This window comes from Lynx rufus, unplaced genomic scaffold (genome assembly GCF_022079265.1).
Source record: "Lynx rufus isolate CCGP_SWC_20201006 ecotype Redwood Valley unplaced genomic scaffold, mLynRuf1.p SCAF_24, whole genome shotgun sequence".
NCBI classification, from domain to species: Eukaryota; Metazoa; Chordata; class Mammalia; order Carnivora; family Felidae; genus Lynx; species Lynx rufus.
The window spans coordinates 2,034,559-2,050,438 of record NW_025814839.1 but is presented as its reverse complement, the minus strand read 5'-3'; the positions used below and the strand labels follow the sequence as shown (position 1 = coordinate 2,050,438).

Here is a 15,880-nt window from a genome sequence, read left to right as displayed (position 1 = left end):
GTGCCCCAGTTTATTTACTTATTTGTAAAGTTTATTTATTTGTTTTTGAGAGAGTAGGGGAGGGGCAGAGGGAGAGGGAGAGAGAGAGAATCCCAAGCAGGCTCCACACTGTCAGCATGGAGCCCAATATGGCACTTGAACTTGCGAACTGTGAGATCATGACCTGGGCTGAAGTCGGACGCTCAACCGACTGAGCCACACAGGTGCCCCAGTTTATTTACTTATTTGTAAAGTTTATTTATTTGTTTTTGAGAGAGTAGGGGAGGGGCAGAGGGAGAGGGAGAGAGAGAGAATCCCAAGCAGGCTCCACACTGTCAGCATGGAGCCCAATATGGCACTTGAACTTGCGAACTGTGAGATCATGACCTGGGCTGAAGTCGGACGCTCAACCGACTGAGCCACACAGGTGCCCCAGTTTATTTACTTATTTGTAAAGTTTATTTATTTGTTTTTGAGAGAGTAGGGGAGGGGCAGAGGGAGAGGGAGAGAGAGAGAATCCCAAGCAGGCTCCACACTGTCAGCATGGAGCCCAATATGGCACTTGAACTTGCGAACTGTGAGATCATGACCTGGGCTGAAGTCGGACGCTCAACCGACTGAGCCACACAGGTGCCCCAGTTTATTTACTTATTTGTAAAGTTTATTTATTTGTTTTTGAGAGAGTAGGGGAGGGGCAGAGGGAGAGGGAGAGAGAGAGAATCCCAAGCAGGCTCCACACTGTCAGCATGGAGCCCAATATGGCACTTGAACTTGCGAACTGTGAGATCATGACCTGGGCTGAAGTCGGACGCTCAACCGACTGAGCCACACAGGTGCCCCAGTTTATTTACTTATTTGTAAAGTTTATTTATTTGTTTTTGAGAGAGTAGGGGAGGGGCAGAGGGAGAGGGAGAGAGAGAGAATCCCAAGCAGGCTCCACACTGTCAGCATGGAGCCCAATATGGCACTTGAACTTGCGAACTGTGAGATCATGACCTGGGCTGAAGTCGGACGCTCAACCGACTGAGCCACCCAGGTGGCCTGGCAGAGCTTTTTTAAACATGGCATCACATACTAACTATACGAGGAAAAGCTAGTACATTGGACTTCATCAAAATTCAAAACTTCTGCTCTGCTAAAGACACTGTTATGAGATGAAAAGACACAGACTGGCAGATAATCTTGGCAGAACACATAACTGATAAAGGACTTGTATCTAGAATATATAAAGAACTCTCAAGAGTTGAGAAGAAGAAAGCAAACACTAACCCCCCCCCCCAGAAACCTAGCAAAATAGTGGCATAGCCATTTCATCAAAGAAAATATATGGGAAGCAAATAAGCCCATAAAAGACGCTGAACATGATCAGTTATTAGGGAAATGCAGATTAAAAGCCCAGTGAGACCCAGGACACTCCTACTGGAATAGCTAAAAAGAGAGACCACACCAAGTACCGATGAGGATGTAGCAAAACCAGCCCCCCCCCCCATGCTGCTGGTGGGGTGGTGAAACGGCACAGCCATTTGGAAAATAGTTTGGCAGATTCTTGTACAGTTAAGCGTCAACTTACCATACAACCCAGAAATCCCACGCCTACACATATTTATCTAAGAGACATTAAAATGTACAAAAGCTTATGCATAAAAGTTTCTAGTGGCCTTATTTATATAATCACCCCAAGCTGGAAGCGACTGAAATGGTCTTCAGTGGCTGAGTGGATTGACAAACCACTCCTCAAATGAAATCCTACTCAGAAGTAAACAGGAATGAACTACAGAGACACTGAAGGATAGAGAAGATCTCCGATGCATTACGCTAAGTGAAAGAAGCCAGACTCAAGGCTACTTACTGAAAGATTCCATTTGTATGGTGTTCTAGAAAGAGCAAAACAGCAGGGACGAGAAGCAGATCAGTGGTTGCCAGGGATTGCGGTGGAAGGAGGGGGGGATACAAGGGAAGCCTCTGTGTGTGTGTGTGTGTGTGTGTGTGTGTGTGAGGGGGTATCAGAAATATTCCCTATCTTGATTGTGGTGGTGATTTCATGACAGTACATATTTTTTAAAATTCATGGAACTGTACACTAGAGAGAGAGCTTCCTTGTATGCAAATTACACCCCAACCAAACAAAACAAATAAAATAATAATAATAATAATAAGCCAACGTAGCCCACATACTAGGTGCTAGGCACTGTTCGAAGTACTGCACACACATTTACTCACTCTGAGGCAATATCCTGACAGTCATCCACATCGGCTTCAAGGAACACCATGTTGGAACATTTTTTAGAGAGGGAATGGAGAAAGGATGGGTCATTTTGCAAGGCCCACAACATGTGGATGAGAAGTCAACTGTTGCAAGCATATCTCCTGCAGTGTTCAAGCCTTCCTAAAAAGCGTACTTGCTCTCGATCTGCTTCACCCTTTTGGTGGCTGGGGTCTGACAAACAATCGTAAAAACTGATGAAAGGGAATCCAAACCACCATACAGAGCTTAGGAAATAGTACATCTGACACGAGATCAAGGAAGTAAGTGTCCAGGATGATAAAGGGAGGTCCCGGGACAATAGCTATGCATTAAGCCTACGCAACAATCAATCCAGATTGTTAGGACAAAAGACTTCAGTGGGAAAAATTGAGGTTGATAGACTCTGACAGGGCTGACTCTGTCAAAATTGTACTGAGAGATATTTAAGAAAACTATCGGATGTTATAGGAAGACTTAAACCATAGGTTCAAGGAAAACTAAGAAAATGGGAAAAGTGACACAGTTGTTAACTCCAGGAAAAACAAAAATTTAAACAATTTTTTGTTCAAAGGAACAAGGAAAAGAAATCATAGTGCACAATACTTTTGTGGCCAAAATATAAAAACACTGAATATGAATTTAACAAAATACAACCATATTGGTAAAATGGGAGAGGAAAGACATCTATAAAAAAATAAAGTAAAATCATTCCAGGGGCACCTGGGTGGTTCAGTTGGTTAAACGTTTGACTCTTGGTTTCAGCTCAGGTCAAGATCTCATGGTTTGCGAGTTTGAACCCTGAATTAGGTTCCATGCTATCAGCTGATAGCATGGAGCCTGCTTAGGATTCTCTCTCTCCACCTCTTCCTCTGCCCCTCCCCTGCTCACGCTCTTTCTCTCTCTCAAAATAAATAAATAAACATTAAAAAAATCATTCTAACATAGTAAGTCAATAAATGATGTCTGAAATTGATGATTTTAGGATATATATAGGGAGAGAGGTTTTGCCTTTTTTTTTTTTTCAATTTGGAGATAAATACTAGAAGTGATCACTAAAAATTTGAAAAGTGTTACCTCTCTGGAGGAGGTAGGTAGGACTGTCAGGTAGTAAGGGGCATGGCATGGGTGGTGTGGGTTAATTATAAGCCTTCTAACGTAATAACATAATTTCTTACGTTCCCTATCTTAATTTTACTTGAATTTAATTCTTGTTTTACTGAAGAACAACCTCCAGTAACTCTTTCAAATATGGCCTATGGATGAAAAAGTCATTTAACCTTTTATCCTCCAAGATTTGTTGAGGGAAAACTCACTCTTTTCAGGCATATATTTTTATGATTTTTGAGAAACTTACACAGTCACATAAGCACCACCATAATCAAGAGAGAGTATTTTCATCACCACAAATTGTTCTCTGGTTCCTTTTCGTAGTCAGTTTCCTCCCCACAAGCTCCTGGCAACCACTGGTCTGGTTTTTCTGTCCCTATGTATTTTGCCTTTTACAGATGTCATATAAATGGAATCAAATAATGTATGGCCTTTTGAGTCTGAATTCTTTTACTAAGCATAATGCTTTTGAGAGTCATCCATAGTATTGCATTTCTGGAAACCAAAGGTATAGTTGATCATCAGTTGTCAGTGCTATTCATCCAATACTTACAGTCATGTGATCGGATTGCACTTCCTGGCTCCTTCCTACTTGGGTGAGGCCATGCTCTAGGCAATGAATTGTGAGCGCATCTCACTTCTGGGCTGGACCATTTCACTGACAAAGTGAGACCTATTGAGCTTTCTCTTCCTTTCTGCCACCACGATGGGCAACATTCTAGATGGTGGCTGCAATGTCAGCCTGAGTCTTGGAGTGACTACAACCAGCAGAGCCCATTGCCGACCTGTGATGGACACACAGCAAATACGTAGGGAGCTTGAGCCAAAAAACACACCTTTGTGTGTTGAAATTTGGGTGTGGTTTGCTATCACAGCACAATCAGCCTATATTGATCCATACAGAATGCTTATATTTTAAGCACTGGAAAATTTTCTTTTACTTCTTCTTCTCCTTTTTTTTTTTAATGTTTATTTATTTTTGAAGGAGAGAGAGACAGAGCATGAGCAGAAGAGGAGCAGAGAGAGAGGGAGACACAGAATCCGAAGCAGGCTCCAGGCTCCGAGCTGTCGGCACAGAGCCCAAAGCGGGGCTCGAACTCACAAGCTGTGAGATCATGACCTGAGCTGAAGTCGGACGCTTAACCGACTGAGCCACCCAGGCGCCCCTCTTTTCCTTCTGCTTTAATTATTTCCTCTATTTCTTTCCTCCCTCATTCACTTTCTTCTTTCTTTCTAGAACTATTAGGCAGGTGCTAGAACTTTTGAATGTATCCCTCCAGGTCATTTACTTTCTTCGTCCTTTTAGAATTTTGAGGAGAAATTCTCAGTTTAATCTTTTAGCTTGCTACTCTTTTAGCCCTATCCATTCTGCTATCAACTCAGCTTTTCAAAATCATTATTTTTATATTTGATATATGTTATATATATATATATTTTCCAAGACCTCTGTTTGCTTCTTTTCACAAAGAAGCTATAATGAGTTGTTGCTTGGTGGGTGCAGAATCTTCCACACTCTTTCTAGAGCTATTAATTATTTTTAAAGTATTCTGTTTGTTCTGTTAACTTTCCCCCTTGCTTGTTAGTTCTTAGGTAGTTTTCTTCCAGAGGGCTGGCTTTCCTTAACTGTTTGCTGACGTTTGCTGGTCTGTAATACTCTGTATTTGGGAATTCCTGTTTGCCTGATTGCTGATTTGATTATAATGGAGTGCTTCCAATTTTTTGAGAAGAGATGGCTGTTCCATGAGATTCTGTGTTCTTGTGGTTTGCTGGGTGTGGGAGCTCTCTGTCCTTCATGGGGGTTGTTAGCTCTCTTGGAGCACTGTCCTGCATGTCCCTCTGTGCACGTGGCTGTTGCTGCCTGATACTCTGCAGGAAGGAAGGTGGAGGCCCTCAGCCTAGATTCTCTGCCATCATTTCCACATATCCCAGTACACTGTCCCTGAGACCTTCTCCCGCTAGCCTCTGATTGTTTCTTGCACCCCCCTCCAGATCTCACTCTTGGTAGTTCTTTTCTTCCTGCATTTTAAACTGTGCTTTCCTCCAGTCTTGTTTTTTTCTCTAATATAATCTTTAGGAATTTATGGTGAGGATTACACAAAGCATGTTTGTGCACTGCATATGGCCTATGGGTGGGCAGTTTACAACATCAGCCTTTAGAAGTTCTGTCCTCCCAGGGAATTGATGTTTCTTTTTTTTTTTTTTTTTTGAAGTAGGCTTCACCCCCAGCACGGAGCCCAACTCAGGGCTTGATCTCTAGTGAGATCAAGCCCTGAGCCAAGATGAAGAGTCGGATGCTCAACCAACTGAGCCATCCAGGCGCCCCAGTGTTTACTTTTTTAAATTAAAAAAGTAAAGTATACATCCTCCCACATGGATGTCTTTCGTGCTAAGAAACCAAAGAGAAATAGAGCACGCTCCAAAAAAAAGGTATACAAGTAATAATTGTTTCTTTTAAGAAATTAGAAAATAGATAAACATGAAGAAAGTAAGAATCACCCCACCCAGAGATAACTAGTGTGAACACTAAGTTTCACCTTCTCTCTCTCTCTCTCCACCCACCCACCCACCCACACACACATACAGATATGATTTTATAAGTTTTTTTTTTGAAATTGATCTCAAACTACTGATAACTTTTTAAAAGTTGTTTTTTCACCCAACAGTATATCATGGACACCTTGCCATGTCAATAATATTTGCTTCATTTAATATGTAGTGTTCTGTTACATTCGGGGCCATAATAGATTCAACAATTTCCCTCTTGTTAGACAATGCGGCTGGGCATTTAAGAGTTCACCAAGGAGAAAAGTCTGCAGATGAAGGAAGACAAGTCAAAGAGTGGCCTTTCAGACATCTGCAACCAGCACTGGGAAGGGTGGTTTGGGCAACGGGGAAGATCTCAAACTCACACCTGAAACTGCCAGTCCCTTGGGCCTATCTGTCCTTGAAGACAACCGGGGAAGGAGGATGCACAGCCACTTTGGTAAAAGCCGTTTGTCACTTTCTCTCTGAACACCCACCTCTTCCGGAGGCCCTTGCCAGGAAGAGGGTGGGGCAGGGCCCTCAGTGCCCACCCAAATCTGGAAGTGAAACTGGTTTGAAAGGAGAAGCTATGGAGGACGCTCAAGGCCCTGCTGGAACTAGAGTGAGTGCTCTTGGCCAGGGGCCTCTTTCCCCCTTCCTGATGCCCTGTCAAACCCCATCTTCCCAACATGGCCGCCATCACAGGCTGGCTTTGAGCCCCTGAAGCCTTGACAGCTTTCCAGAAGTGTCAACTATTAGGTTGAACCATTTGAAATTGCTATTTCTGTGGGTCCAGAGTATTGGCAATTTCTAGGTACCTCTGGTCAGGTCGGTTCCATTGCTTCAGTCTGTAGTACATTTCTTTCGTGCTCATTCTGTGCTAGGCACTGTGTTAAGTGATTTATAATCATTTTTAACTGTCGCAATTTTGAGGCATAGAGTTGTTCCCTATTTGAAAGAGAAGAAAACTAAGGTTCACAATTTTCCCTTTTAGAATTGCTTGGGGGCTGGTTCAGCCTCTAAATTTGAGATCTTAACAATAACGACAGTATTTTGAGACCTAGTTAAAGGAGCTGGTGGCTCTGCCTCGTACTAACCGTGATGCCTTTTTGGAAAGCACCTTAACTTGGCGGAGCCAGTTTCCACCTCTGTGGGTATGAGGTTTAGGTGAGAAGCGTTCTTGATCTGGTTTCTGCTTTAGAAAAATGCCTTTGGTATCAGAGACTCAAGTCTCCTCATCAATAAAATGGGGACAATAACCAACGCGCCCAGCAACACAAGGGATTTGCTGCCAGGACTCAGTTACAGGCCCCGCCGAGCCAGCCAGCGAGGGGGAGGGGGAAGGAGCCCCACCTCCACCCACCACGTGGAGCCCCGGCCCCGCCCACAGCGCGATTCCCCGGACCGTGGGGCGGGGTCGGCACAGCACCACTTGTCCAACGCCTCTCCAAGGCTAGGACACTTGCGAGTGGCATCCCCTGGCCACTGCTTCCCACAGCGTCTCAGGCAGCCCGGAGAGGGTGGGGGCAGCGAGGGGCGGGGCATCAAGGCGTGGCTTCCGGCAACCTTCCTCCCCGCCCCACCCCCCTGCTTTTTTGTCCGCCTGGATACGGAAAGGTTCCCCTGCACCTTTAAGAGGCCGACGCGGGCAGCCGATTGGCCGAGACGCGCCGGTGACGTCACGCCTGGGCCGGCGCCGAGTCTGCCCAGTCGGCCCGCCCCGCGCCCTCCCCCTCTAGTCCCGCCGCGCGCTCGCGGACAGTCCGCGCGCGGGCCGGGCCGGCGCCCCGTCTGCTTCGCTCGTTCGCGTCGCCCCGAGCCCCGGGGGATGCCCCCGGCCGGCACCCCCCATGGCCGCCGACGTCTTCATGTGTTCCCCGCGCCGGCCCCGCAGTCGGGGCCGCCCGGTGCTGCTCAAGCCTCAGGTGCCTGAGGACGACGACGACTCGGACACGGATGAGCCGTCCCCGCCGCCCGCCTGCGCTTCGGCCACCCCGGCCCGGGCCCACGCGAGCGCCGCGCCGCCGCCGCCCAGGGCCGGGCCTGGCCGCGAGGAGCCTCCGCGCCGCCAGCAGATCATCCACAGCGGCCACTTCATGGTGTCGTCGCCGCACCGCGAGCACCCGCCCAAGAAGGGCTACGATTTCGACACGGTCAACAAGCAGACGTGCCAGACTTACAGCTTCGGCAAGACCAGCTCCTGCCACCTGTCCATCGACGCCTCGCTCACCAAACTCTTCGAGTGCATGACTCTGGCCTACAGGTAGGGACCCGGCGACCCCGGGCCGGCCCCACCTCTCGAGTGGAGCTTCCTAGTTTGACAAAACCAGCGCGGAGGGCTCGACCGCCCGAGGACCCCGGGGCTGCACGCATTCCTATTGGCTCTTGTCCCTTTGGGAGTGTTTATGGGTCTGGGATCCTCCGTGGTAGCGAGAGGGGTCCGTGTCCTGGCCTCCTCCCCTGCCAGCAGGGCTTGCGTTCTTCCGGCTTCACGTTCTCCATCCAGGCCCTCCCCTCCAGTGTCCCCAGGCCACCGACTTTGGACACGAAAAAGCTGCAAATACAGGCTGCACCTTGTGTTACTCGACTCTCCACCCTTTCCCCCAAACGCTTTGTGTGCTTCCGGCAGTATCGAGTAGTGGTTCGGAGCACCTGTCCAGGGGTGGCTTAAGTGCTGGTTCCAGTCTTTAATGGTTGTATAAAATCCTGGAGCCTGCTTCCTCCTTTATGAAGAGGGGATGAGTAATATCAGCCTCCATCGGCTATTTTAGGGATGGAAGGAGATAGGTAGTGCTTTTATCCCACTGCCTGACACGTAGGTAGATGCTCCGTAAATGTTAGCTTACTTTTCTTATTGTCCCAGCAGAGGGAGGCTGGGTCTTCTCACATCCACCTTATTGGGACACCCTCTCCCACCTTAGCAGCCAGACTGGGTGCTTCCTAGGTTGACTTTTGGAACCACAGCTGTTGGAGGTGCAGTCTGCCCTCCTGGCAAGTTGGAAGGTTCTGTGGTCAGCCCTGAAACACTATATGGAGATGGCATTGCTGAGGGCAGGCATCCCAGACACCATCCTGACATGTGGACCCAGCTCTGGGCAGAGATCCCTTTTTTCTAAGTCACAGATATACCTGGCCCTCATGAGATAAACTGTCTTTCCACTCTCTCCTCCTTCTTTGGTGCGCATGTTAGGTATTTGTGCCCAGTGACTTCTGCCTCAGCGACAGAACTTCTCGGGGCCATCTGCAGTGCAGAGCAGTCAGTCCTGCACCAAGCTCATGATAGGATCTCTGCTGAGTGGGGGTGATCACATTAGTAACTGGACTGGCTTGGGCTGTCTTAGGTCTGCTCTGCAGGCGGCACAGGAAAAGTTTTCTTGGAGACTCCAAAAACAGCGTAAAGAAAAATAGGTACATTCCCCCCACTCCTCGTTGTTGTTATTGTTGTTTTTTGGGAGAGCCTTTAAACCCAGATATATCCAAGTTAAAACATTACACATTTACCTGAAGTCAAAACATGGCTCCGGGTGGCATTTTCCCCCACTGGAATAAATGATTAGTCAACTTGTTCCTTTGTTATGTTCCTGAAACAAACCCCCCGCCCCCCCCCCCCCATTTCCTCTCTTGAAGGTTTCCCTGGTGGTTTGTTTGCCACATGGCTGCAGTACGTTACCCATAGCTCTCCTCCCATCCCCCTTGCGTGGCATATTGGTTAGGCTCTGCTCTGATTCTCTGGTCTTGCCAGTTTGAGCTGGCACTGAGCCCGTGAAGATGTTCTTTTTTTTTTTTTTTTTTTTGGAATTGGAATTGGAATTGAGATTGCAGCCCTCTTTTAGCCCTGCTTACTCAGTCTTAAAATTTGAGCACTTCGTTGGAATCAAACCCACCTAGATTGTAGCATACACCACAAGAGCCTTTTCAAACAAAACTATAAGGGAAAGACAGGAATGTGTTTTATTAAGAGAACTTAATCCTTTTCTTTATTTTAATATAAACTTCTTCGTGTACAGGGAGAGAAGGGATGATTATGTAGCAGGAGCCATGGGGTAGAAAGATCTCACCTAATCTCTGCTAAAGGAAAAATAAACCAGACTTCCCTTTGCCCTCAGTTTGGATAACCCACAGGCTTATTATTAAATAACACCAAAGAATTTTAGTAATGGCATTTTCCCCCCACTTCTCTCAAAAATATTTTGGCAACTAGCCATTGCTCAATTAAGTTTCTTGATTGCCAAATGCACCCTTACCTTGCTCTTCAAGACCTCCAGCCCCGCTGGCTCTCTCGCTTTGCTGTGGCTCTCTGTGCTCAAGTCCTGCCGCTGCAAGCCTCCAGTGGGTATCTGCCTAGTAATTCCTCATGAAGATACTCTTTGTCTCTCCTTGTGAGGCTGATGCGACTGCCCCTGAGTTCAGTTGGCAGTGTGGAACCGTGATACAGACTGACAGAGGAATGACTCAAAACCAGTTGTCTGGGCCGTAGCCTCTGGCACAGAAAGCAGCAGAACAGAAGTGAGTTTCTGACCTCAGCTGTCCTACTATGACCACTAGCTGGCTCTCAGAGAAGGAGGGTTGAGATGGGGGTAGGGAGGGAGGCACACTTGATCTCACCACTGGTGGTCTGACTTCCCTTTCTGTGGGGTTCCAGCCCTCGCCACTGTTTTCCGGGTTTTTTCCTTCTTGGGCCTAGAGGAAGGACAGTGGGGCCTTCTCTCCTGCAAGACTGTTTCTGGCCTAGGCTCTTTCTAACCTCAGCTTCCTGTCTGTTCCCTGGCCTCTTGGTTCTAGCTGCCTAACTCTCCCTGGTACACTCTGTGCTGCCTTTTTTTTTTTTTTTTTTTTTTTTTGGTTTCCTGTTAACTGCTGTCTCCCAGCTGTTTCCAGATGAGGTTCAGCAGCTCTTTGGGGGAGGAACTAAGCACAGGGGAAGCTGTGGTTATTTTTTCCCCAGTCCTGTGAAGTGGTCCAGGGATTCTGAATATGATCTGTTCCTGAACATGCAAAGTCTTCAACCCTTAAAAAGTCTTTGGCGAGACTGACTTTGGGTGGGGGAATAGGGTGTTGGAGGAGTGGGGACTGTGTGTGAGTGTGCCCAGTGACCCTCCTGGGCAAGTAACAGTGCCGAGGTGATTCCAGCTCTGTGCATCTGGCCTTAGAATCCATGTCCTTCCCGCTCTGTGATGCTAGCCCTGTAGCAGAGCATCTTGGTTTGGTCCTACGGTGTGTGCTCAATTACTGGGACATTTTGGAGGGGAAGAAGTTGCCTTTCCCCAAGGCAAACTTAGGTGATAGATGATGGGGGAACAGCGCCCATGGTTTACCTTTTCAAAGCCTTCCTGTCTGCCACTATAAAATGGGGAGAGTAAAGCTCCCCTGCAGGGTGGAGGCGAGGATAACTGAGATAATGTCTGTGAATGTGTCTAGTAGGAGGCAAGAGAAGGCTTCGCAGGCTGAATCCAATTCTGTGTCCTCACCCAGCTGAGGACAAGATTCCTCCTCTGTAAACTGAAGGAACTAACGTATCTCACTGGGGTATTTTAGTGTGGCTTTCAAATGCTTGCTTGACAAATACTAAATAGACACATTCTTGCTTTGCGGTATGCTTTCCACGCTCCACAATGGAGCTATGTACTCTAGAACATAGTTCATGGTTCTTGCCCTCTTAGCATTTTAAGGAATGTCACACATGTAACTCACCCACACAGATTCTGAGCACATCTAGTAGATAGCTTTTTGTGGTTGGTTTTGGTTTCACTTCTCTACCTTTTTATGTAACTCTTTATTTATTGGGGAGCCTAGGTGTGAATGTTTCTGAAGGGTTAGAGATGTTGTCTTTATGTATTTAGGGATAAGCAGTAGCTTTCTGGACAGTGGGTTTCTGCTTAAATGGATATCTGAAGAGACCTTTAGTTCGGACCTGTAAGATAGCTTGGGACACAAATTCCTAAAACGTACCCCTGTGTATGTGTACTCTGTATAGAAACTCTCTGTTCCTAACCCAGAGTGGCAATCTCTGCCAGATTTAAGGAGTAGCAAGGATTAAAAGTTTAGAGCACGGTGACCTCCAAATTTTAAGTTTTCAGTAGAGGTACTTTCTAATGCTAGGTGTGGTAACCAGTTGTAAATGAGAACCGTTCGCACAAATGACTAAATTTACTACTCTGCAACCACGCCGAAGATAAACAGGCTTTCTTCTTTTGCACTTTTTTCAGTTTTTGATCATTATATAGTGTGCGCTGCGGGGCGTGCACTGAGGTGGGAATGAGGGCTACAGAGATGACAAAGGCAGTGTCTGTCCTTGACGAGCTCATGAACTAGGGGTGGGGGGCAGATAAAACAGGCAGTGGTAGAATAATTAGCAAGGTCTGCAATAAAAAACGTGAACCAGTTCTGATGGCGGCACTGAGATTGAGAGTTTATATAATTGCTATCAGTGTGGATACTTTCCCCTGCCATCAGGGTTTAATACTTACCTCCCCTTCCCCATGTTAACTGTCAGCAGTTATGGACCGTATTCCCCAGCAGGAAGCTCCATATTCCTTTTCTGTCTTCTTCCATTAGTAGTCTAGGAGCATATTTCCTTTTCGTGTAGAGGCTGATTGGCTAATTGCCATCCTGATGGAAGGATGAAGAAAGGCTGTACAGTTGGGAAACGCCTGAGAAACGAGGTTCGAGGTTGTTTGCTAGGGTGGAAGAAGACGAGAATTCACACACTACTATGTCCTGGATTCTCTTTACATGATCTTAAGCAACTCTCACAATACCCTTCTTAGGTGTGTGTGTGGGGGTGGAATCCTCATGTTTCATATTAAAAAAAACAACCCCCACCCCAAGTTTGGGAGTTAATTAGTCCTGTTGCTGAGTTGAGGCACCTTGTCCAAGGCAGTGACTCTGGAGCTGAAAAGTTGCCTCCCGCATCTGTTCACAAAAGCCTGTGGTTCTATAGGAGGTGAAAGTGCCAGTCCTTCTAAAGTAAGGCCTGGGGAAACCAAGGTGGGGAAAAGAAATGCCTTGGGCTGCTCCGTGCCTTTCCAGGCTCCACGCTCTTCATCACCCATGAAGTCCTGCCCTTCCTTCAAGACCCAGCTCAAGCACTGTTGCCCTAGCAAGGCCTCCCAAAGGGAATGGACGCCACATTCCTTTGTAAATCCATGACCCTTATCGATTCTGCCTCAAATCATTACATAGACCTGACTTGACACGCTTCATGCTATCTTTGACTTTCCCACAGATCCTAACAGTGTCTGGTACATACTGGGTGATTAAGAAATACATGTGCGATTGAAAAGGGAAGTTCAGGTACTTGGAAGCCAACATCATAAACTTGTCCTTGGTGAACCTATTTATCTTCACTTGTGCAAAGACAAACACAAACTCTGTGGAACAGGGCTTTAGGGGATGTTGGTATGGAGTGGGACAATAGGGTGAATGCTTTCGTTGAATGGCATTTGTATTGTGACTCATTTGGACTGTTGTGGCAGATTAATGACCCCTCTCCCTCCCCCCTCCTCCCCCAAGATCCATATCCTAATCCCCAGAACCTGTGAATACGCTGGGTTACATGGCAAAGAGGAATCAAGGTTGCTAATCAGCTACCTTTATTTGTTTGTTTGTTTATAAATTATTGATGGATTGATTGATTTTTTAAAGTAGGCTCCACGCCCGAGGTGGGGCTCAGACTCATGGCCCCGAGATCAAGAGTGGCATGGTCTACAAACTGACCCAGCCAGGCACCCCACTAATCACCTACCTCTAAAATGAGGAGATTATTTTGGATTTTCTGGGTGGGCCCACAGTAATCACCGAGGTCCATAAAAATAGGAGAGGAAATCAGAGAGAAGCAGACAGATCAGCAGGAGAAATCCTGGCCTGATGTTGCTGGCTCTGAAGATGGAGGAGGGGCAGTGTGCTAAGGAATGTGGGTGCCTCCAGACGCTGGAAAAGGCGGGCAAATACATTCTGCCCTAGAGCTTCAGAGGGAACCCAGCCTTGCTGACATCTTGATTTTTAGCCTAGTGAGACCCATATCAGACTTCTGACCCCCAGAACTCTAAGGTAATAAATAGGTGGTGTTCTTTTTGTTGTTGTTGTTGGTTGGTTGTTCGTTTTGAGAGAGAGAGAGAGAGAGAGAGAGAGGGCACACATGCAGACACATACACACGTGTGCAGGGGAGGAGCACAAGAGAAAGAGAAGGAGAAAGAGAGGATCCTAAGCAGGCTTCATGCTGTCAGCACAGAGCCCGACGTGGGCTCAATCCCATGAACTGTGTGATCATGACCTGACCGAAATCAAGAGTTGGGTGCCTAACTGACTGGGCCACCCAGGCACCCCTTAAATAGGTGGTGTTTTAAGCCACTCACTTTTGTGGTCATTTATTATAGCAGCCATACAGCCTGGTTTGAAGTGTTTCTTGAGGTCATGTTTTGAAACACATGACTCAGCTATAAAAAGGCATTTTTAGCTCTTCCTTAACCACAGGAACACATAGCAGCCCATTCTCGAGTTCTATCAATTTAATGCTGGTGTAGTAGGTGGCAGTTCAGGGGATCTAGTGATAGGAGGGTCCTTGTTATATAAGGAGAAGTCTGTAGAATGGGTCTTAGCCTTAGTCCCCACTATAATTGATAGGATAGGATATTATAGAAAGCTAATTTTACTTTTTTTTTTTTTTTAATTAGAGAGAGAGAGGGAGAGAATCTTAAGCGGGTTCCACTCAGCATGTAGCCCAACACAGGGCTCGATCCCATGACCCTAGGACCATTACCTGAGCCGAAATCAAGAGTTGGACTCAACTGACTGAGCCACCCAGGTGCCCCGATTTTACTTATTTTTAAGGATTCATACAATGATGAAGAATTCAGTGTGAGCTCCCATTTTCTTGGGTAGAATATGTGCAGTGCAGACAGCAAATATCTTAGATGATATTTTCCATCTTTTGTTGGAATTCTGTCTATGGTTAGAATTCCAGGCCTCAGGACTTGTGTTTTACGTAGGCAGAACTCTTCCAGCTGCATGGATCAGGGACCCTCTTGTGCTTCCCCGTGTGATACGGGTTTATCGCAAGGATTGGGAAGGGTGCTGGTAACCTCATGATGATCCCAGGGTTCCTAGCATTGCCTGAACTCGTGCGGACTAGAGTTGGGTTCCCGGCCGCTCTGGGTCCTCCGCCCCAGGGCGGGGGCTTGTCCTTCCTTCCCGCTTCACCCCTGTGAAGTGACTCGGCTCTTCTCTCAGCCTGCTTTCAGCCTGTTTCCTTGCAGTCTTGCTTAGCCCACTGCCAGCTGGCTCGCTTACCCGCAGCCCTGTTTCTTCTCTGTGTCAAAGCTTTTGCTTAGGGGTGCCTAGGGGGCTCAGTCGGTGAAGTGTCTGACTCTTGATTTCGGCTCAGTTCAGGACCTCATGGTTTGTGAGTGTGAGCCCCGGTCAGGCTCTGTGCCGACAGTGTGGAGTCTGCTTGGGATTCTTACTCTTCCTCTCTCTTTCTCAAAAATAAATAAATAAACATGAAAAAATAAAACTTCTGCTTAGAGGAGCTTCTGCATCTGCCTGACCAGAGCTCACCCACGGCCTGTGTCTCACATTCAGACCTTGCTTAGAGCTTCCTGCTACCATCAGTGCTCTTTGCCAGTTGCCTAAGTTAGCCCCATAGCCTCCAATTAAAATGTTTGGGAGTAGGGGGGAGACTAGCTGTCCCCTTCCTCTCTGAGTAGAACCTCACAGGCCACAGAGCATGAGTCTGGCTCTTTCCTTCTAGAAGTTCTTAATCAGGCCTCTGTTGGTGCCAGACACAGCTGTAGGCTTGAAGATACAGTAGTAAACCAGGAACATGAGTCATCTCCCCGCATGGAGTTTATATTCTAACAAAGGGAATCGGTAAGCAAATCAGATTTATATTGTTGGTGCAGTGAAGACCATAAAACAGGATGAAAGAAGGAAAGTGATAGGGGGATGGGAGGAAGATACTTTATCTTGCTGGTCAGAGAAGTCTTCTGAGGAGGTGACATTTTAGGTTGAGCTGAAACCTGAGTGGT

General features: G+C 46.9%; 1 protein-coding gene across 1 annotated transcript in view; it reads left to right on the top strand.

Moving 5' to 3' along the window:
• Nucleotides 1-7,621: 7,621 nt before the first annotated feature.
• Nucleotides 7,622-15,880, top strand: part of MLXIP (MLX interacting protein) — a 61,207-nt gene continuing 52,948 nt past the window's right edge. The window contains exon 1 of the mRNA XM_047088514.1: nucleotides 7,622-8,117. Within this exon, the coding sequence (XP_046944470.1) occupies nucleotides 7,705-8,117 (413 nt within the window). The 5' untranslated portion in view covers nucleotides 7,622-7,704. The remainder of the gene's footprint in view (nucleotides 8,118-15,880) is intronic.